We start from the raw sequence: 23606 nt of genomic DNA, 5'->3' as shown, positions 1-23606 counted from the left end.
CCAGGGAAGTGGTTGAGTCACCATCCCTGGAAGTATTTAAAAGACGGATAGATGAGGCGCTTAGGGACATGGTTTAGTGGGCATGGTGGTGTTGGGTTGATGGTTGGACTCGATGATCTTGGAGGTCTCTTCTAACCTTAATGATTCTATGATTCTATGACCCTAGTGTTCCCATGGATCTACTTCTCCATTTTCTATCAGTTCATTTTGCATCAGTTATGCAGAAGAGGACCTTAAGTGTAGACACCTATGGCTTTCTATATGACTGTAGCTAAAAGCGTGGCACAAGTGGTCCTTAATTCTTGCATTGCACAGAGATAGTGAGACCCAAAGTGCTGGGTGAACATGGGGCCTATCCAGTCCCCTTGAATGGAGCCTAGAAGGTCCATGAGCAAGTCTGACTTGGGCACCTTATTCTAGACTCTGCTGCCTGTAACCAAAGGTGGAGCCCATGTATAACAAGAGCTTAATGAAGATATTTTCTTCATCATTGGCTGCAATAGCTGTGGCTACCCAAAGAAGCTGAGGGGATAGGAGGTCAGTAAAAAAAGATGCCAAAGTCATCAAGAGAGATAAGGTGTTACGAGAATTGCTGGAGGTGGGGGAGCTAGTCTTTGCTAAACACAGGATGTTTCCAAGATTAGGGAGTTAACAGATTCTTTAAATGGGGGTAAAAGTCCATTGCATCTTCATATTTTGTCCCCAGGTCCAAAATAAGAAAAGTCCATCTGGTAAAAATTACCTTTTCTAGATTGACTTTCTGATCTTGGAGAAATCTTAGATACGGACTGAATAAAATAGAATTTGTTATCTCACATAGTATGTCCTGCTGTTCTGTAGTCATATCATTGAAAGATCCACACTGTTTAGTGGCTTTTCATTTTCATTAGTATTTTTATAGTTATTTAGAGTTTCAAGCCATAACGTATAACAAGGTGTATTCAGTATCATCTAAGTGAATTTTGTAGCACTTTGAAGAATACGACTAACACTGGTGAACAGCTCCAAAGTTCCAAATGTTTAATTTGGAAGGCATGGTAAACAGCTGTAAAATGCAAAATTTTCTATTAGCTTTACTAATGAGAAAAATCTTCCAGTTAACCCTTGAAATGCAGCATTGAGAATGCAGAGTAGTGATTTGCTGTAAGTTACTAGAGATTAATGGGAAATTCTTCACTGTTTTCTTCCTACTTTATAAAACAGGATTACATCTTTTTACACCTTGTTGCCTTAACTGTGCATTCTTACTGACATAAATGAAATTCTGTGCTGTGAGAAGATGAATATCTTATTTAAGCTCTCTGTGGGTTACTTATCACACTGTATCACCACTACCATAAAATCCTTTTAGGACATTAGCTCACCACTGTAGTTCACTTGTATTCAACTGGCCTGTTGGTTAAAAGGACATTATGGGGAAGAGGCATACATTTTAGCATGTCATAATTTTTGCTTTCAGTAAGCAAATAAAGATGTTTGAAAGGCAGAAAGAGAAATGTTTCTGATTTATGTTGACTACATTCATTTTGTAACGGATGACAGCAGAGCCTGCAAATTGATCAGCAGCTGGTTCTTACCCATAACCTGTTGATACTAGTCCATGCTTTATTTTGACACACTGGGCTTTGTTTCTTTCATGTGTCATATGTTGCCAGAAGGCAGCATCAGTTGATCAATAGGTGCAGATCTGGGTTGTAAAAGCTACTCTCATAGTCCAGGTGCTAATGAAATCAATAAGAGTGAGTGCTTTTTAAGAGACTTGAATGAAGAACAATTACCTGCTGCAGCTAAATTACATTTTGTATTGGATCATCTCTAGGCTGGAAGCTGGTAGGCACAAAAGTGAGGAGGTGTAGAAATTAAGGAGCTGACATAGTGACAGATGTGGCATACCAAAGTACTGAGTTAACCTGTGTTTTGGTAAATTAGATCTGCACTTATATAAACTGTCAGAACTGTGAAAGGCATCTGAAGGGATATAAATTCAAAAGCGTGATGCAGGGCTTCATCCTTTCCATCCTTCGAAGAAATATAGAGCTTTAGCACCTTGTTTTGTTTCTGGATTTCTTTTATGTTGCTTTATATTTTATGAATTCTGGGCTAGGCTGCAAATGGAGGCAGTTCTGCAGAAGGTGCTGCAGTCCAGCTGAGACCTGACAAGGGCCAAGTGAAGCTATGCTGGGCTATATAGATAATATTACATTGGAGGACACATTTTACATTCCTTGTGTACCCACAAACACAAAATAATTAAGCAGTAGAAAACTTGAGGGAATCCAGAAAGTTTTCAGGTTTCTGTCAGAATAATTGGTCTCTCTAGAGTGCGCTTCCGTTAACATCTCTGAAAGCAAAAATCCTTTGGGGTGGTAAAACCTTGTTCTTCACATGCATTTTTGGTTGGTTGTCAGGATGCACTGGGTACACTGGTTAGAGAGTATTTTGTTTGCTTTTATTCTCTATGCCTGCTGTCAGAATGATATATTTAAGAAAGGTGCTCTACTTGGAAGAATTACATTATAGGCATCTAAGACTCCCAGATGCCTCTGGGCACAGGCATCTTAAAAATCTGCACCTTTTTTGGGGTGTTTTTGTAATTCATGTCTTTTTCTGTCATTTTATATCAGTACTTTATCACAAGACAGTCAGCAACAATATCTATTTTTGAATGTCCTGCAGCAGTATTGTCTTGTCGTTAACTCTTGTCATATTTCACTCATTGGGTTTGAAAATGGAAAGTGATGAATGGCTGCAGTGTTTTTTTAATAACATGTCCCAGTCTGGAGCTTTCTGTAAGAGTAGTCAGTTTTCATTACTTCAAAGTGGGTCATTGAGGGGTTTGGGGTTTTTTTCTTAATATAAGAAAAAGTTGCCAGAATGACAGTCACAAAGAGGAACCCTCAAAAAAATTTATGGAAAAAATATTTTAAGAATATTAAGTTCCCATTTTTTGTTCAATCTTAAGGTATTTAGCACCAGTGTGGAATAATCAAATAATCAAACCTAAAATATTTAGATCTTTCTCATATTCATGTACCTTAAAACACCGGTGATCATGATACAAAGCTATCAAAATTTGGCAGCCAATCAGATTTTAATAGAAATTTTATTTTTTTTTTTTTTTTTTAGTAATAGACTCAAGCAAGAAAGCATGCACTTTTTTGTGTTTAATCTGATCAGGAAATTCAAATCCAGATGTTTTCTTAATTTTAAGATGTATTTGAAACAACAAAGGAGCCTTTTTTTTTTCTCTCCTTATATCTAAAATGGGATACTTTTGAAAGAAATTTCCGAGCCACATTTGCATTCTAATTGCAGCCCATTTCCTGGGTCCACAGTGAGGCAGACTGTAGGGTGGCATTTGGGGCTTTCTGGGGCAGAAAAGCTGTTGGTTCTAGCTGAGCTACCGAAAAACAAAGGGAGGGAGATGAATGGATTTTTTGCTTCAGCAGTCACCAGCTGGCAGACCGGCTCCTTGGAGCCCTGCCAGGCAGCAGTTTACAGCAGCCCTGCAGCTGCTCTAGGCTAGGCTGGAACACGACTGGCATGAAGCCGCCTTCAGCTTTGGACAAGGACTCAGCCTTCAAATTGGCAAACAAATGCGTTGGGATTGTGGCTTTGCTCGCTCACGTCTAACGCCCGTAGAATGTAGTTGGTACCTGAAAGTCCACCGCAGAAAATTTTGCATGAAACATTTACAGGAAGATAAGAAGAAACACGTTAAAGAAAAAAAGTTCAAGTTTTTCCAAAGTATTTTTCTTGTTGGTGCTGCATGTGTGGTTTTTACTTTTCTGGATTTCATTCTGGGATATTTTTCTTATTCTGACCAGATCATGAGGAGTCTAAATAACTGTAAAATGGGCCAGCAATAAAACTCCGTTGGACTAGATTCTTTCAAGCTAAACTACCTGAATTCAGCAAATGAAAAACAATGTACAATTCTTTTCAAACCTGTATGTTGTGATTTTTATAAAAATGTTTGTATTATAGCAAAAAATGACTTACACGAAATTTAAAGCAGCATTGGACTTTTTAGTGACAATATTTTTTTTGAAGAACAATGTCATTGCGGGGGGGAGGGGGGCGCAGAGAGGATTTCATGTTGATTTTGACTCCCATCTGACCACTGTTCTCTCTTTTCCTGATCAGAAACTGTTCTTCAGTAATTTGTCATAGGTAACAATGACACTATTGCTTTTTGGCAATGTTTCTATTAAAATCTCTGTTCGTTCCATGACTAGCTATGCATCTGATAGAATGAGTCTGTCTTTCCTTGTTAACCACCTGTCTTATTGCTGGACATAGGGTCAAACCAATGTCTTAGAGTACTGATGGCATATTCTAAATTTCTATTGATGTTTCAAAACTTAGGTAAATTAGCTCTTAATTTGTCACCACCTGGTATTTGTTTAATTATTCAGTAGGAGGGGAATTTCAGCAAGTTATAGCTTCACAAAACTGAGTAAGACCTTCCATCACCAGATATATATTATTAAATATTTATTGAAACATACACACACACTGTCTCCCCTTATTGGCCAACTACCAGAAGCAAATATCTTGGAGACCTACAAACCCAGCATGTATTTTCTAAAATGAAAATATTTCATGTGAAATATAACCTTGATAAGAAAGAGGAAAGAAACACCACAGTGCCAGATATTCAAAACAGAGCATCTCATCAAGATCAAGTTAAAATAGCAATATAAAAAATCATGTAATCATGACTCGTACCTTTTACTGGTACCCAGTTTCAGCAATATGCTGTGCTTTGAACATGCTTCTGCACTCCTCATTTTCAAAATTAGTTGATTCTTACGTATTTACTTTAAAACCTACTTTGTTGGTATAACTCATTTCATAAGAATTTCTTCCCTACAAGTTTTTAATTTTTTTATTCTATTTCAAGAGACAAAAGTAACTGCTAAGCCATTCTTAAGACTATAAGACAACTTGTATCCAAGACCTCCAGCAATGGTCATGCTTCTCACTGGAACTCTCCTCTGTATCCAAGGCTACCAACGTCTGCAGCAACATGCCTAAGCTCCAATTATTCACGTCATGCTGCTTATGACTGAGTAGTCTCACTGAATGAAGACAAGAACAAGGGTAGCTGCTGATTAAAGAGATAAATTATATGCTTTTGCTGGCACTTCAATAGCAGCTTTAAGAAGAGAAATGGTTCTTAATTCCTAGACTTTTTACTGCGCAGTGTATACCACCATGAAAAGCTCTGAGGTGTTTTTATTAAAACAAGTATATGCTGATCAGAGTGCAGTATCAGTGTCTATTTTTGTCAGTGTTAACAGGGGAAGGTTATGATTCATCTTAAATATATTGAAATGTTTAACTTCAATTCTCAGACAAAAAGTTGAGGCAAATAATCAAACAAACTATTTATAAGCACATAGAAGAAAACAAGATGAACAAGAGCCAACATGGATTACAAATCAAATCAATTGCCAAACCAATCTAATTTCATTCAACAGCACAGTAACAAGCCTTCTGGCTAGAAGAAAAGCTGTAGATGTCAGATTTCTTGCTTTTAGTAAGGCTTTTGATACTGTTTTATAAACATACTATGCAAATAAATAAAACACATATAGAGTAAATTGGAAAACTGTCCTGGGAAATGACATATCAATGGCCCAATGTTAAACAGAAGACTACAGTAAGTGGGGTTTTATAGTATTTGATACTAATAATTTACTACCTGGATGATGGACTAGGGAATATTCTTATATAAATTTACAGCTTACATGAAGTCGGGTGGTATGGAAAACATATTAATGGATAAAACTGGAATTCAGAATGATCTTGATACATTAGATAAAAGATCAGAGGAAAAATGATTAAATTAAACAGAGGCAAATGAGGAATTAGGTCTATGTGACAATAATCAGCTGAAAAAATTAGAAGTAATTTTGTAGAAAAAAATCTTGGAACTGTTGGCCGCAGTGTGCGCAGGCGGCCAAGAAGGCCAATGGCATCCTGGCCTGTATCAGAAATAGTGTGGCCAGCAGGAGTAGGGAAGTGATCGTGCCCCTGTACTCGGCACTGGTGAGGCCGCACCTCGAATACTGTGTTCAGTTTTGGGCCCCTCACTACAAGAAGGACGTTGAGGTGTTGGAGCGTGTCCAGAGAAGGGCAACGAGGCTGGTGAGGGGTCTGGAGAACAAGTCTTATGAGGAGCGGCTGAAGGAACTGGGGTTGTTTAGCCTGGAGAAAAGGAGGCTGAGGGGAGACCTCATTGCGCTCTACAACTACCTGAAAGGAGGCTGTAGCAAGGTGGGTGTCGGTCTCTTCTCCCAAGTAACTAGTGATAGGACGAGAGGAAATGGCCTCAAGCAGCACCAGGGGAGGTTTAGATTGGACGTGAGGAAAAATTTCTTTACTGAAAGAGTGGTTAAACATTGGAACAGGCTGCCCAGGGGAGTGGTTGAGGCACCATCCCTGGAAGTATTTAAAAGACGTGTAGATGAGGCGCTTAGGGACATGGTTTAGTGGGCATGGTGTTGTTGGGTTGATGGTTGGACTCGATGATCTTGGAGGTCTCTTCTAACCTTAATGATTCTATGATTCTATGATTCTGTTGTGGACAACCAGATGAACATGAGTGAACAATTTCATGCTGTTGCAAAATAAAATTACTAACCTCATACTAAAATGAATTAAAAAGAAGCGGGTGAAGGCGGCCTTCATAGGATTGATTGTGCTGCTTCTGCTTGGTATTGGTAGGGGACTACCTTAGGTACTGTACTCTTGGGCCATCTACTCCAAGAAAAAATGTGGAATTACTGAAGAGAATCTATAGAGAAGGCAAGTGTGAATGACTCAGGGTCTAGGAGATGAATCCTATGAGAAGAGATCAATGTGATATTTTTTTATTCTAGAGCAAAGAAGAGTAATGGGTAGCTTGACAGCATTTTTCAAAGACATAAACAGGTATTCAAAGATCAAACAGCAGTTCTTTCTTCATTTCCATAGGAGAGAGAGAGAGAAGGAATAGACTTGCAGCCAGGAAGATTCAATTTAGATATTAGGAAGATCTTCCCTAAAAGTAAAGGTAACATAGTGGAAAAGGTTAGCCGAGGAGGCTGTACAGATTACATTGATGAATGTCCTTAACAGCTGGTTAAAAAAAAATGTCAGGAACAACATAAGGATAAGCTGATGCTAACCAGAATTGTAGAATAGACTAGATGTTCCATCATGAAGTTCCTCTCAGTTCTATGATATCAATCTGTAGGTTCTCAAAGGGCATAGGGTGACGTATGGTAACTCCAGAGACAAATGCAACAAATACAGGGATTTTTGGCAGGGCATTGAATTTGACTCTCTTGTCCCAGTAGGAAGATTTTATTTACTGGCATAGAAGTAAATTAAAAAAAAAAGTAATTGAACTTACAGATGGGTCTCCCCAAGAATGATTCCCTAGGAATTAAATTTAATTTCATCTTAACATCTATGTGCTGTAGGCATGAAAACTTAAGTGATGTTTTCCAGAAATGTTTTACTCCCATTTATGAGTTTGGGTGCAATCAGCACTGAATTAAGTGGGAAAAATGTTATGTCAGTAGTAATAATTTTTGAAAATACCATCTCTGATGCCTAAAATGTACTGCAATACTTGTATCCAAACCTGCGTATGAATCTGCATAGAAGCATGAACATTAGCCTGCCTGCACTAAAAAAAGGTTGTAAGGTGTGAATATTGACTGTATCATTCTTCTGCGTTGCTTAAAATAGAAATGCATGTGAAGCGATACAGATTGTCCTGAAAAAATATATATACAAGTTTCCTATGGAATCATGGAAACATCCTGAAATATTTTTAGCAAAATATTGTTGTAAGACTTGGGAGTATTTTTTATTTTCTCAGCTTTGTTCTGCAACGTCAGAGCCCCTGTAGCAAAGTAAATGTCAAGAAGCTGCTACTATGTCCTTTCAGAGTTCTGTTGCAGAAAACCTATATGGAGTAAAATTGGACTTTTGTTGCAAATGAATGTCAGAACTAGGTGCTTTGACCATTACCTGGGAAAGTGTGACAGGGCTAAAACAAGGGCAAATGTGTATTCCAAAAAAACTTTTAAAATAAACTACAATTGAATCCTGTTAGAATCCTTCCTCACATAACTGCGGCTTAGTTACCGTAACGTGACTAGTTAAAAAAAAGAAAAAAAAAAAAAAATCAGGGGTGCACTAATTGCCGTGTAAGTTAAAGATTTCCTTGAAACATCATATGGATGTGTATCTGGAGAAGTTAATGAAACACACACACACACACTTTTTTTTGCACACACAATATTAGATGACGAAGGACAGTAGAGTTTAAGTACGTTACGTCAACAAGTTTTGAAACTCACAGCTTTCACATGTTTAATTCTTATTGGGCAAATTGGTGTCATATATGTTTTGTAACAATATATAAAGAGATGAAGCTTTCTCACAAAGCCATATAGGCTCAAAGCTCAAGTTCCTCTAGGGACCAGACTTTCAAACATTCACAGCTTGGCTAGTGCCATTCCTCAGCCACAAGCACATCTCCCTGTGACCTGAGTTCCTGGGCATCACCTCTAGAAGCTATCTAGTACAGTCAGTAGTGGAACAGGTAGAATCCTGCTTTGACTGTATTAGCATTTTCCCCTCAACACTTTAGTTTACTTTATACACTGAGAGTATATTTTTTAAATGTGTGAGTGAAGGTCCCACGGCCCCATTATATACTCCCCAGCCAAGCGTTGTGTGTGTGTGGAGGACAAAATGCACCAAGTGCACACTGGAAATCTGCAGTGGTCTGGCTTGCCATGTACAGATAAATTCCCCTTATTTGAACAAATACAACTGCATGCGTGCTCACACAGCATCAAAAGTTGCTAACATGCTGGAATCCTTCTTACATTGTATTTTTTCCAGGCAGCTGAAATAAAATCATTGCTCTGCTCTGGCAAAGCATTTTGTATTTAACTGTAAGTACACAACAAAACACCTAGATTCAAGGGACAATAAAAATGGAGCATGTTCTGAGCTTAACCAAGGCATGAAGATATTCACAAGATGTTCTTTAAATTTTGTAAGTATTTGAGAGTATTAAGAGTTGAACTCCATGCAGTCAAAATTCTTGTTGTTTCATCATGTGAAATGCTTTTGAAAATCTGTTTACAATTCATGGAACCTTTTTATACATTTATTGTGTTCTGAAAAAAAATTCTCCGCCTTTGATTTAAACTTTTTTTAAAGCAAATGCCCAAATCATTTCCTATAACAAGCATTTTTCAGTATTAGTTCTGTTAATTACGAATGAACAATACTTCTATTTTATGCTAGCAGTGCTTTGGGTGTTTTACCAGCATTTGAGATTCGTCTTTCATTTTAATCTGCTAGCCCCATGTGCTGTACATCTGTAGTGAGGAGTGTTTTATATACTCCTACTATGTTCTGTTACTAATACATTTTTGTTTTGTTTCCCCAGGCTACATATCCAAACAGAACAGTGAGCCAAAATCTCAGCACAAAGGACAGAAAGTCAGCACATACTCCCACCGAGGACCCTTTTAGATGCTCATCAAGCAACCAAGCAACGGTCTATGAAAGCAAGAGCTGTCAGCTGTCTAATTTGTGTCTGAGCAACCTCCTGAAAGAAAAGGAAATCGTGGAAGTCATCAAGCATACTAGAGGCACCTACGAAACCCTTGCTTCAGAGGTCACCCAGAACGGTTTGGCCGCCGCAGCACCAAGTACAGCAAAGCCAGCATCCAAGGCAGACAGCCACCCAATGTTCTCAGGAGCTCCAAAAGACCAAACTGCTGTACCTCGGCAGCATACCACTTTCACAGGGAGACTCGGACAGCCTCCAAGGGGACCCATCTCTTTACACATGTACAGCAGAAAAAATGTTTTCCTCTACCACAATTTACACACAGCAGAGCTACAGACTTTAGGTCAACAAGATGGATAACAAGGTGCTTATATTCTTGCCATGGAAGGAGAGTTGATTAAAGAGGAACATAAGCTTACCTAGAGCTCAGTCTTCAGTTTTCATCTGCTGCTACTTTCACCTGAAAAAAATAAAGTAAAAAACTAACGTTGTCTGTAGGTTCCATACTTCCCCATCTGGGACTGTGGCAAAAGGAAGAACTAGATTGTTAAATAACTAGATTGATTTGTCATGCAAAAGTCACCATGGGTATAATAAATGGGACCATTTGGCTGGCATTGCTAGTCCAACATTACAGCCCCCCCCCCCCCCCCCCCCATAAGCCACTATCATTCCCTGAAGTTCTAGAAGGTGATCTTAAGTAATACTGTGTATGTTTAATAATGTTACTGTTAAAGTAGATGTGAGGAATGAATAGATAAGTAATTAGTAAACCCTCTTGAATTTCATAGAGACTAGGGAAATAAGGAGTCAGAAATCTCTGAGGACCCTCTTTTTACACTTTTTTTTTTTTTAATACAATGAAATTTGCTCACTTGTAGAGGTGTGTTACCGCTTCCTGCTGTATGTATTTTATGAATGCCTCATGCCACAGGTAGAGGAAGTGACTGTTTTTCCTCTAACAGCAAGGTTCATAGAGGCTCACCAGGTATTTGAGTCAGTAATTGGCTCCCAAACTGAGGATGCCACCTTCGTTCCCCAACCTTGCCTTCCCTCTCCCCACCTTTATTTAACTACATTTGTTCAAGTGTTTTTGTTCTATGAGGACATGTCAAGTTGTGGTGATGTTTGTGCTTTACAGGCACTGATCACTCATGACACAATGTGACATTCTATGCTGTGTAATGCATCATATAATTTCATTTCACTTCCCAAACCAAAAATGGGTGAAAGACTAAAGTAAGAGAAATTGTCTTATTACACAGTCCAAATTACCTGTGTAAGTCATAATTTCTGTAGACTGTATCATCTGTACTTAATGATCTGGTTTATACCAACTCAGCGGGTTTGCTAGTCGTGACATATTACACACAAGTGAGGTTAATCTAATGCTACCTGACATGCAGCATGCTGGTCTGACGGGAATATGAAATCATCTGATCACACCATAGAACTTGTAGACTTGTCAGTAACAAAAGATCCTGTTTTCCCCTTTCAGAGGGCTTGAAAACAGGCATCTCGGTCAAGTTACTCTAAATGTGTGGCATATACTAAACATGACACTTAGTTTACAACCTCTCTGATGGAGGGTAATCTTTTTGAATGATAATAGCACATATAGTTAGTAGTTTATAAATAATCTGGCACGTTTAAATACGATTGAGGCAGATGTGAGACAATCACCTCTCTCTTTAACTGGTGATTGATAACAAAAGACAAGGGTGCAGCACATTCTCACACAAAGAAACCAACCATTGTGACTTAACTGAAGTAGCATATAATGAAAAATTAAGCTGCTGTAGCCACTAAAAATGCTGTAACTTTTAAAAGGTAAGTTGCATAGGGCATATAAAATGAATTAATGATACAAATTTTACCTAGTGTGAAACATATCTGCTTAACTACTTAATATTTGGATTAATACAAGGATTGGTTAGATTAAGAAAAAATTAGACTATGAGCTTCGCAGATATTCTGCAAAGCCATTTTAGCAGCTGAACTTTCAGGATTCTATTTATTGAGGATTTTAATTTGGTTAGAGCAAATTTTATGCCATTATCTGATGTTGAAGAGAGCAGGTTTTGTCTAAATATTCTGTAGTGGTAATTTTGGGTATCCAGAGCTGGATACATAAGAATCAAGACAAACATTTGCCAAACTTCTTCGTGTTCGTGTTCGTTGCTTCTGCCAAAACAGAATGTGCAAAAATTGCAAACACAGTTTGACCGAATTAACTATGGGTATTCAAGACTCCCAGTCCTGCACTGAAACTCATAGTTTAAAGTTACCAAAAAAAAATTAAAATAGTAGTAACAGAATTTCACTATTCAGAATCACGTTTTCATCTAGGCAATCTCTTAAAGTCATGGTAGATTGAAAGGACAGTTGGTTCTTACTAACAATACATTTCGGTCTTGCTCATCTCAAGAGTTGATGTATGCAATTATATTTCAGATCTGTAAATAAATTAACATACACTGTAATCAAGGAAATTTTTTTCCAGGATACAAATGTACTATACTACATTAAAAAACAAAAACAAAAAAACTCTTAAATTTTAACATGTACTGTACCTATAGTTGTTTTTTTCCTGGAAAAATGGACTTTTGGATTACACTTTATTAAAAAAATCCATCTATACATTTCAAAAAGAACATTTTAAATGCTACTATTTTCTTGGAGAATCTTTTATAAAGCTGAAACTTAAAAAAAACTGGAGAAAACAGTTCAATTAAAATGAGGGATATTTTTAAAATGTCATCTTGAAGCTGTTTTGTATCAGTATTTTCAGCATTGTTATGTTATTTGTAATACTAAGTGTAAATCTCACCCAGAGGAGGGTATTAGCCACATGTTAATGTACAGTACAGCAGTAACTGTAAAACAGAGGTCCTTTGTTTGATCCTCTTGTGTATATAGTAAATCATAAAGCAACAGCATGTGGACATTCTTGCAGTGAATTGATTCCTTTGTACTAAAAATCTCTAGTTTTTTAAGAGTTCCATGTATAAAATGATTTATACATTTCTCCAAGGCTGTACATATCCAAAGACATGACACCGGCGGAAAAGGCACTTACTATTTTTGCCATGGATGTACCTTTTTTCCTTTTTTTTTTTCATATGTTTCTGTACAACAAAGCGTAACTGTAAAATTTCTACTGAAAATTACTTCTTGTTACTTCCATATCTTTTGGTGTGATAGAGGGTATTTCAAGGAGGAGGAAATCCCCAGAGAAAAGCTGTTCCCATCTGAAGCAATGTCCCAGTTTTTGAAACAACCTCTTGGCAAAAGAAACATTAGATCTGTGCCCTAAATATTTTTTAGTAATTTAATAGAGCCACACCTGAAATAGTATATAATCTCTAGACTTATCCTTACTTCCCTTACTAGAGTGCTTCTACAGGATGTGTTTATAAGGTACAATAACATGCTGGGGCCAACCCTGGTCATAAATTATTAAGATGCAGGGAAAACACTTGTCCAGTACTGTTCTTATATTTGGCTTTCAGAGCAGTGGAAAGGTTTTTTTTGGTATACCTTGTGCATGTGAATGAAATTCAAGCTGTGTGCTTGTGCATACTGGAGGGAGAAGTCTTCCACAATCCTCTCCTCTATTTTGGCTCTTTAGCAGCATCTGAAAGCATCCCGCAACATAAAGTTCTGCCACAGTTTCAAGACAGGCCAACACTCTATACATAAAATGAAATGTCCAGAATAGATTCTTTTTTTCAATCCAGACTGTTATATTTAACTTCATTGCTTTTCATTCCAAAATACACACATCCACGTAAATGTTAGAAGGGCTTTCCTTACATGTCTTTTTTTCTGGAAGTTTTGAAAGAGGGTATATCCAGACTAAGATGTTCACATGAGGTTTGGATAAGTATTTGAAAGCTTACCTAGGATATTCATGTTTGTCCTGCAAGTTCATTGCAGTCACTGCTTAAAAATTGATATTTTTCCCTTTCCTAAAGGCCAGTTTGGAAGTAGTGATTTCTGTCTGTGCTGATTCACTTTATACTGTTAAAGACACAGTATACTCTGCAAACTTAGAAAAATAAGCTATTTACAAATCAGTACTGTAGATTATATGCCACAGCTGTTGTGCCATGTTCCACTGGTTTGATTGGTATAACATTGGCTTCAATTAGACTATACTGAGTTAAGTCACCTGACGATTGGGATTGTGGCCTTTAATCCAACTAGTCTCAGTTTATGCATAGGAGATCTCTGAATTCAGAAATCTTTCCTGGTTTACAGAAAAGACAAGAAAAGATTTGACCTAGCAAAAATGCCAGTTCACAATCTATAGTGAATGTACTTTTTTTTGCCTTCACGTTCGAAAGCAAAAAAAAATGCCTGCAAAACTCTTTGTACATTTACGTGGGCCATAAATGAAGTCCAGTAGAGTAAGTGACCTCTAACAAAACTTTGAAATAACTACCTGGAGCAAAAAATCCACGGGAGTCCTCTTACAGACGTTTGTACTGGTTCGAAAGCATAAGTTCTGTATCTGAGCACATTAATGAAATAGCTCCTATGGCCTCTTTTCTTCCACTCTTGCTATTGATGATTTTTTTCTGGAGGAAAATTTGCTGTTTGAAGCTTGTTCCAGGTGAAGTAGGCAGTACAGAGTGAGAAAGTTCATTGAACATAATGGTGGAGGTCTTCTCCCAGCTTGAAGAAACACACAGCATCATTTCCAGGATGTATTTTAGTGTTCTCCAGTCAGCAAGAAGTTGGCAGAGATCCCTCAGGAGAACATACTCAAATCACGCAGGCCATGACTGCCTTTAAATGGAGTTTACTCTAAGGTGTCCTGCGTAAGGCACTTCTAAGATCATTTGGAAATTTCAGCAGCTGCGTGCTGTATCTTTCTGATATTTATTTTTTTAAAGATAAAAATGCCACGTGCTGTTTTTAACATAGTAAACTCTGTCTGTTTGGATCTTACTTCCTCACTGACGATCTGTCTAGGTTGTGAGAGTGTATTCACTGTGATGCATATGATAGTAACTCCTTGTAGTATAAAAGACACTGGATATCTGTCCTCTCTGAGGGGCTTGAGATATGCAGTGTATTTTCAGTCTAGGGGAACTGGCTGGATTTAATTATCTTCTTCTTCAAGGACCTTCTGTTCTTGAAAGTTAATGGTAAAGGAACTTACTGACTGAAATATTTTGGAAATGTTTTGTGGTTAATTTTTTTTAAAAATATGCTTAAAATATCTCTCCATATCTAAAGAAAAAAAAAAAAAAGAAAAGAAAAAAAGTAACTTTTACCAGCATAAATTTCCTATAAATCTGAGATTCTCAGTAACCACAGTTGTCACTTGCATTTTGTACAGCTGTGAAATATTTTTGGACTTGCCATTTTTGTTATCTTCACTACTGGCAAATCATTACCCTAGTTATGAGTATTTTTGCCCTCAATCCTGTACTTGAAACACACAGGGAGGACTGTTCAGGATTTCTGCAGAAGTAATCCTGGTCCCATGAAAGCAGGGCAACAATAAACTTACCTGAAGGTCTCTGTGTGATTCCTGGGGATGGAAAACCTATTCTGATAGATCTTAACTGTGGAAGATTTGTGAGAATCTGATGAATGTGGCAAGTGTCATATCTGTTGGTTTTCCAAATCCATATAGAGGTTATAGAGCAGAAAATATTCCAATGAGAAGATTTTTCTAGTGCGCAAATAATATCTCCTTATATTTTGTATTGTGACCCTTGCTGCGTCTCCCTGGATTTCAGACACATTCCCTTTACGTATGGACTTGTGCTGACTGTGTAAACACAGCACATTTCTGTGTCATTTCTGCTTTAAGAAGGCTCCACTGGATTTTTTTAATATGTGATCATTGAAATGTTTAACGTTTTCTCCCAGTACTGTTGTGCTGCTGCTAGGGTAGTAAGCAGTACATTCACAGAAAAAATTCCCGCTTCCTAACTGAAGGCTCCAGCTCTGTTGCTGAGTTGTGGCTACAGCTGATTTACATCTACCCAAAAAGACTCTCAAACATACTTCAGCACCTGTATAAAGAAATACATTGCCTGATTTGAGCCTGCTTTTATCACATTGAAAAAGCCCTAATAGGGTAGTTTTTAAATGTATATGGATATCAACAGCAGTAGTAGAATTTTAATTTATTTTTATTTTTCCATTATGTCAATGCACTTTATACGAAGGCTTAATATGAACTACAAATTAGCTTGTATTCTTTTTCTTACCTAAACTTGATTTCAACAGGGTTCCAAATTCTCTGCTTAACTTTAAGCATGTGAACAATCCCATCAAAGTAAAACAATCAAATCCTGCTTCTTTGAAAAGGTAACAATCAAATGATATTTTTTCTAAGATAAACAATTTCATTTGTATTTATTGTTTGAAAGGCATGATGCATAAAAAGTATTTTTACTTATGTCTACATATAAATAAGCTTCAAAACCCACAGATAAGTAGAAAAGATAAGAAACAGCCTTCCTACTCAAGTCCCTTGTCCAGCTATAGCATCAGGCTTTGTTTCCCAAATCATTGCTTTTTTAAAAAAGTCTATCTATTTCTTTCCCATGGTTAAGAGTGCGGGGGGGGGGAAAAGTTTTCGTACATACTCTACAGATTGTGTGTAGGGATGATCAATATTACAAGGAGAATATAAGCAATCAAAGTCCTTAATCAGTGATACATCTGATGTTGTTTAAGCAAGAGGATCAACAGTGTATAAAAATCTGTGTAAGTGCAGAACAGATGTTTTGTAGCTGGGAAAACTCTAATGGAAGGGTAAAGGGTGACAGACTGATAGCTCTGTTTCTGTTCCAGGGGTGGTGGTGCATAGCCATTTTCTGTGAGATACACTGAAATAATACTTATAAAATAAATCTCTTGGAATACCAAGGAATTAGATAAAATGATCACGTAACACCACAAAGTATGGATAAGGGTACTTTGATATTTTGATCAAACAGCATCTGAGTGAATTTACATCTTTTTATTACCAGGGTGTTATCTTTGTCTGAAAGATAAGTGGAAGCAGAACAACACGATTGCATTGTAACACAGAAACAATTCAGAGGAAAAAAAAGATTGTATCCCTAAAGCCTTGCACTTTGTGTAGCCATTTCTAACTATCTGAAGTATGTTTGTATAATCGTATTTCATGCAGCCATGGTAACACCCTTACGCTAGGTATCGGCATGCTCTAAACAATAAGGAAGCATTGCAGAGAGTCGTGACCCGGGGCCCTGCATCGAGAGCTGCGGCTAGTTGATAGGGTCACGGTTTTGGTTTGACTTTCCAATGAAGGACCATGATTCTTGTGAGAAAACTTTTACATAAATATCTCCACAAACAGTTTGGCCTATGTGAAATTCAAACTGGGAGAATTACAAGTAGGCCAACTCTGAGTATTTTTGAAAATCGTGCATGTTCTTTAATACTGCCAATAGCCATTAGAGATCGTTAGGCTTTTTTTTTTTTTAAACGGAAGTGTTCTACTTTATGTATTAAAATTGGACATTGTGTCTGATCATTTTCTCATTGTGTACTTGTTTATGAGTATCTTGCTGTTCGGGATGGGTTTTTTTCAAACTACTGACCACTAAAAAAATTGAAGGACTAATAAGACATTATTTTTTTTTATTATATGCTGCTAAACATCCATTTAATTTCAATAACAGTACACTGCAAGGCCAGTTCTTACATACTATAGAAAAAAATTTTTTAAATGTAATTGGCAATACCGTACAGACTACTTGAATTAGAGGCTTTAAAAGAGTAACAAAAGTGAGAAAAGGAGGAAAATATTCACTTGAAGATTAAGTATAAATAATGTACTGTTGAAGAGTATTGAAAAGAGTACAGTTCTGCATGAAGCAATGAAAAGCTTTTCCACTGAACGTGCTCTAGTCCAGGATTTCACTTTGATGATTCAGATGGTAATTTAAATTTAAAAATAAAGAAATAAGAATATTTTTTCTAAGAGAGAACACACTGAAAAAGGCAACTTAAAAATCAACTTGGAGGAGAATTTACAATAGTGAAGATATTTGCCCCAAGGTACCTAATTTCCAGTTATGTTCTGAAAAGAAAGCTGTAAAATATATCTAAGTTCTGATTGGACAAGTTCATTGGTGATTTTAGTGGTTTTACCCTACAAAGCCATAAATGAGTTAAATTCTTATTCTTATTTAACAGGCAAATATTATTTAATATATAAAAATGTTCAAGGCACAACCCTAACCTTTGATTTTAGTATCGCAGTGCCCCATGTCCTGATTTTTTTCTTTTATATTCTTTTTTTAATTGTTCTGAGGTTTTGTAACTTGTGTGCAATAAGAACCTGATTGTTTCAAATTCAATCTTTGTGCACTGACTGAAAAGAAATACACAGCCTTTGGATACACTGTTGTCTCTGAAGAATATCAAGCAGCGTTCTGTTGGTTTTTTTAATCAGATTACTGGGGATATGATTTCTGTGGGTTACTTTGAAGAGTTATGGCAGTTCATAAAACAGTACTATGGGATTCTATTGGTATTATTTAATGAACATTTGTTTGTTCCTATTTCTAGTTGGCATTATTTTTACTTTTACATTTGATGGAAAAAATTATATATTATTTTTGAATATTTATACAGAATTTTAATTTTAAACTTTACTGTAGAGGTGCACATTCAGATATTTCCATATTTGAAGTGAACATAAAGGGCTCTTAAAGTTTTTCTTTCCTTTCTGCCAAAAGAGCATTGGTTAATAAAAATCCTATGTTATTCTATGATGAGCCTGTGTTGTTTTTTTCTTTGAAATATCTTACATTTCTTTGACTTTTCTTCATGTTGCACTTTAATAAACACAAATACTTTTGTGACTTAATGCTGTTAGCAATCTGTCACAATCAAAAGACTTATATTATTTTTTCCCTACGTTCTTTAATCACTTGATGAGAATTTTAGATTGAAGCTATTTGATACTGTGCTAATAATTAAGTACAAGCACCTCTTCAGAAGTTTTTACACAATCAAAAGGGTATATACAAAAATTCTACTGAGTTGCAGGAAAAAGAAATATTTCCATTCTGCCTTGGTATTTTGCAAATTCCTTGTTACACTGTTTCCTGAGTATCAAAGTAATTTTGCATCCACATTTCTCAGTTCCTTACTCCACTTCCCGCTTGTTCGTAGTGTGAAAACAGTAATTTCCATAATTAAAATTACGTCTAATTTTATTTTTTTCTTCTCTTCAGCTTCTTGTTCTGCTATAGTCTTTTGCTTATATTATGTGTATGTTTGTGTATTGTCCATCATGGTGTTTCAAGTGAGGATAATATAAAACACCTCCACTTTGCTTTGTTTTCCCTGTAACATATCTAAATGAGTGTCTTAACCTTCAAAGGCCAAAATAATTAATATTACTTTGATTCAAATACAGAAGAAATAAGCAAATTATCACATTTGTAAGGCTGTAAAATATTTGTCATCACTAACAGTGCTCTGTTAATAAAAGAAGTATGAAGACTGAAGTGATTGCTGATCTTATCATAACTGATAGTCTAGCGGCCAGCAAAGTTCTACTTCAGCTTATTCCTGCATGTAAATAATTCCTATGGGCTGCATTCTTAGTCCAGCAGATTTATTTGGGGTTTGGTTTTTTTTTTTTTTTTGCATCACCAGCAGTGCACTATTTTCAGTTCCAACTTTGAAAGCCTAAGCTTGGCCTCCAATTCTACATCTAGAAATGGCTGTAGCTCATTTCACGGTACTCATACGTCTACTACTTTGTCAGTAATACTGTTAAAAATATATGTCCTACTCTAAGCTATTTCTTACCGTTACTGTACACTGTTCAATAGCTGCTCCATTTCAGTGGTGTACATAGTAATTCTTTTTAGCATTTGGGTGCCTTGCAGGAATATGAAGCTTAATAGGTTATTTTACTTTATATATATGTGTATATATATCTTCCAAGGAAAAATAAAACTGAAATACATTATTATTATATCAGTAGAAGAATAATTTTTAATCTATGACAGTGTTATACCAGTCCATATCTATACAGTACACCGATATTTTTCTGTGAATTTAAATTACTGTATTATCAGCCGTCTACTCAATGAAGCTAAAGGAACGTCAAACTAGATGCAAGCACAAGGAAAAGGAAGTTTCTTTGAAATTTGCACAGGTTATACAAAGTGTTTTGGAGCTAAGAAAACTTCCCTATGTGACAACACTTCTATGAAGCTTGACTGTGTCCAAAATGATGGACAGCTTAGTCTTTGTATGGTGATAGTCTATAAAGTGCCTGAGAATTTTTTCATGGTTACATTATATGTGTTTCCTTGCTTCCCTGTAAGTTGTTCTCATCTTTTATGGAACAACAGGACAGGAATTTACTCTCTATCACATAAATACCTCAAAAGCTACTGGTTACTCGGAGTGAGACAATATTCAGCAGACAGCAAAGTAATTCCTCGTTTGTTTGGTATGTATTATTATTTACAATGGTTTATGTTGTAATAACTCTAAAAATGCTACGAATGTTGTTGCTTTAGAAAACCACATATAAGAGAATGAGCTAAGTCTTAATTAATGGTTTCAGATTGAAAAAAAATACTAATATAAAATTAAAGGAAATTGATCCTAAAGATTTTTCAAGTGTTGGAAAAGCACTAATAATCAGCATAGTTCCTCGAGTTCACCTCTTTTAATGATAAACGTGAAATACTTTATCTAAGAATTAAATTTCATTCAGAAAAATCCTGCATATAGTGACTCTGTGCAAGTTAAGTTATTTGCAACCATAATTACATCTACATGCAGCACTGTCTCAAGCAACCTGATGTTATGCAGAGCACTATCTTAGAGGAATCGGCACGCATCTACCTCTACACTGCCGCATAACGCAGATGTGCGCTCCTCTTAGCAACACCAGCTAGATACAGGTTCTGCTTTAAATTACTTGTCATTTTAATCATTCTCTCCTCCCTTCTCTTCCTCCCTTCCTTTTGTGTGTGTGTGTGTATTTTCTTTTATACTTTGTTACAAATTTCTATCTGTAATGTAAGGTACTCTGACCCCTTTAAGACACTGATAACTTTAAGAACTGAGTTTCACCTGTGCCTGATTTGATTACCAGGTCATGAGATAAGTACCAGGCCGTAAAAGGTGAGGGTGGAAAAAGGTAATTGTTGTTATTGTCATTGGTACTAGGGGTCTTGGTCAAGTAACACTCAGAAGCAGCTAGTGAAAGTGTATTTTCTGGGGAGACGATACAAAGGGGTGGGAACAGTGTAGTCTGAATTAGATGTTATCTTATTTTTTTAAGACTATAGTAGTTCAGGCTCATTACTTGATTCAAGGGTACATATTCAAGACTTGACTGCACAGAGGATGGAAATGTTGCAACTATCAAAATAATGTTTTGATAAATCATTATGGTCCTACACTTTAGCACTGTGAAATTTTTATTATTGGGAGATGGTTATGCTGTGGAGTCCAGTATTTTTGCACCCATTAAATAAGATTGGATTGGGGTTTTTTTGTTTGTTTTGTTTTTAAACCCTTAGTTCCTTATGCTTATTGACCTGTTATTTGAACTGGCCTATCATTACTTGCCTGTCAACGTTCTCCATCTATTAAACTGATTTTCATTTTGAAATATGACTAATGTCTAATAAAGTCAATGGGATACTTCTGTTACTTAGCATAGCTTAGTGGAGAGAACCCTGGCTACAAATTAAGACTGTGTGAATTTGTGTTCCTAATTGTGTTGATAACTAGGTGTGTAATCCTGGGGTAGTTAGTTATTTCATCTGTGTTGCTGCTCTCAGTTTCGACCTATCTCTTTTTCAGACTATAATAGCTTCAGGACAGATATTCTTGATCTCTAAGAGCCAAGTGTGAAAAATGTCCAAATTTGTTGTCTGCTTTAACACCCATGGGCATGCGTGCACACAGATAGATACAAAATCTAACTTGAACTTTTATAGGTGAACCCTTGTGGACCTGCTGCTACTATACCTTCTTGAAGCCTTTCTGCTTTCTTGCTGTAAACGTACAATTCCTCACAGATCTATTTGATTCTAAATAGAGTTTTTAAATAGACCTAACTAGACGAGAAGCAAAAGACTGCAATAGGATCTTGGAGAGGGAGGAAAAGAAGCTAAAACTAACACTTTTGAGCAAACAGGAAAGCATTGGCTCCAACAGAGAAACCTAACTCTGTGGAATTCCCTATGTCCTCCACTTCACTCCATTAGAATAAGAGAAGCTAAGGCATCTCAGTGTCTTAGCTGCACCAAGGCTTAAAGAATTATTCACTAGAGAAGCATCAGGTAAGGTGTATATGAGTAAGTAACCTTCTTTATTAGTTTCTATGGTAACACACCACTACATAAAGCCCAGAAAATAGTACATCCACAAAATACAGTGTTAGTTCAATCATGTGAACACTGTCACTGTTTGTCTGATGCATAAAGGCGTCAGAAAAACTGCAATGTATAGTGGGAGCAATCTAACTGTAAAATTAAGAGCTTGAATGTTGGAACCATAACACTGAATTGTATTGCTGTGGCAATGGAATTTGTATGGACTGGGAGATGGCAGTGCCAGGTATTGACCGACACGATTTCCCAAAAAGCTTATAATCTGTTACAGAAGTAGCGAAAGCAAAATAAAAAACTTCTTTTGCCGTGAAAGACCTTTCAACTCATGACTGGTGAAAAAACTGATAGAATGGTAAAGGCAACAAAGTAACTGGGGTCCTTTTTGTAAAGGTTTTTACACATTAATTCCCCTGGGACTTTGGCAGCTCTGACTTCACTATGAGGTTCCTGAGTTGAAAGGCAGACTGCAGGGATAAAATTCCTAAATGGTACCTGGTGTATTCGTTTGAAACAACTTGAAAAACCCTCCCAGGTTATGCCTTGAAAAAGAACTTCCCCTTGTAGTTCTCAAAAGGCAGCGCTGGCTCAGTGACCAAGTGACTCGACACCTTCTTCTAAGGCTGAACTGTCTGCTCAGAGACTCCTTGCCCTTCTCCTTTCTAGCAGTGATACAGATTTTTATATACAGACTTCTTGGTTTCCTTAAATTGCTGGTACCCTACCTTTATTTCTTAGCAGTTACATAATATTCATCTTGATGCCTCAAGAGCTTGGTATTTTATTTCGGTGCCAGCTTTGTCAAATTGCTTCACTGTTTCCTTGAACCCCAGCTCTCTTTCACCATGCCACTCTCCACTTTGACCATCTGCCTTGTTTGCTTGTAATTCCCTCTAAATAATTTTTTTTTTATGTTAATCATTATGGAAATCTTATTGGATTAGATGTGTGGGGGAGCCGGGCTTACCGGTACTGTCTCTACACCTGTTTTGTTCAAATTCCTTGGGAAAATCTAGAAAGGCAGAGCTCTGATTGCCCTCAAAGAAGAGTAATATATGGTTTGGCCCATAAACACTGTGGCGGGGGAGGGCTATGCACGCTATGAGTGTATATAACAGGCATTACACTGTCACTTTGAATTTCTACCAAGGCTTCCCCATCCCTTTGTTTGCTTTTTGTTTATTTGGGGGTTTTTGCTTGGGTTTTTTCACTTAAGTATTCTCTGGATATAGAGTAATGAAATCTATTAATCTATCTGCAGCTGATAGATATGCCAGCCCTTTCAGCATGAGCAAAAATAGGGCAGAACAAGCTTTAAAGGTGGAGAGGGAGTGCACAAGTTGGGATCCTATAAGTGACTGGTGAATATGTATAGTCTGTTATCCTACCATTAGAGTACTGTTAGGAGTCTTGGATCTTATTGTATCATCACTGGCCATGAGGTCTTGTGATAGTAAAGATATAGACAATTCATGTTTGTTACATTCAATTTAGGGACTTAAAGCTCAAAAAAATAAAGAAAAACATTAGCACCCATGAAATGTGTGACTATTCTGCACAACTCTTGTTTAAAGCTTTCAATTCTCATTTCAGACCAAAATTCATTGTGGTATAAGAAATTCCTATGAAACTTG

General features: G+C 36.7%; 1 protein-coding gene across 1 annotated transcript in view; it reads left to right on the top strand.

Moving 5' to 3' along the window:
* CCSER1 (coiled-coil serine-rich protein 1) overlaps positions 1–9955 on the top strand; it is a 670454-nt gene extending 660499 nt beyond the window's left edge. Inside the window, exon 12 of the mRNA XM_009329761.1 lies at positions 9470–9955. Within this exon, the coding sequence (XP_009328036.1) occupies positions 9470–9955 (486 nt within the window). The remainder of the gene's footprint in view (positions 1–9469) is intronic.
* The last annotated feature ends 13651 nt before the right edge of the window (positions 9956–23606 follow it).

The sequence above is a fragment of the Pygoscelis adeliae genome, unplaced genomic scaffold, assembly GCF_000699105.1.
Source record: "Pygoscelis adeliae isolate BGI_AS28 unplaced genomic scaffold, ASM69910v1 Scaffold67, whole genome shotgun sequence".
Lineage (NCBI taxonomy): Eukaryota > Metazoa > Chordata > Aves > Sphenisciformes > Spheniscidae > Pygoscelis > Pygoscelis adeliae.
Note: the sequence above shows the minus strand (reverse complement) of the source record. Positions and strands in the feature narration are given on the sequence as shown.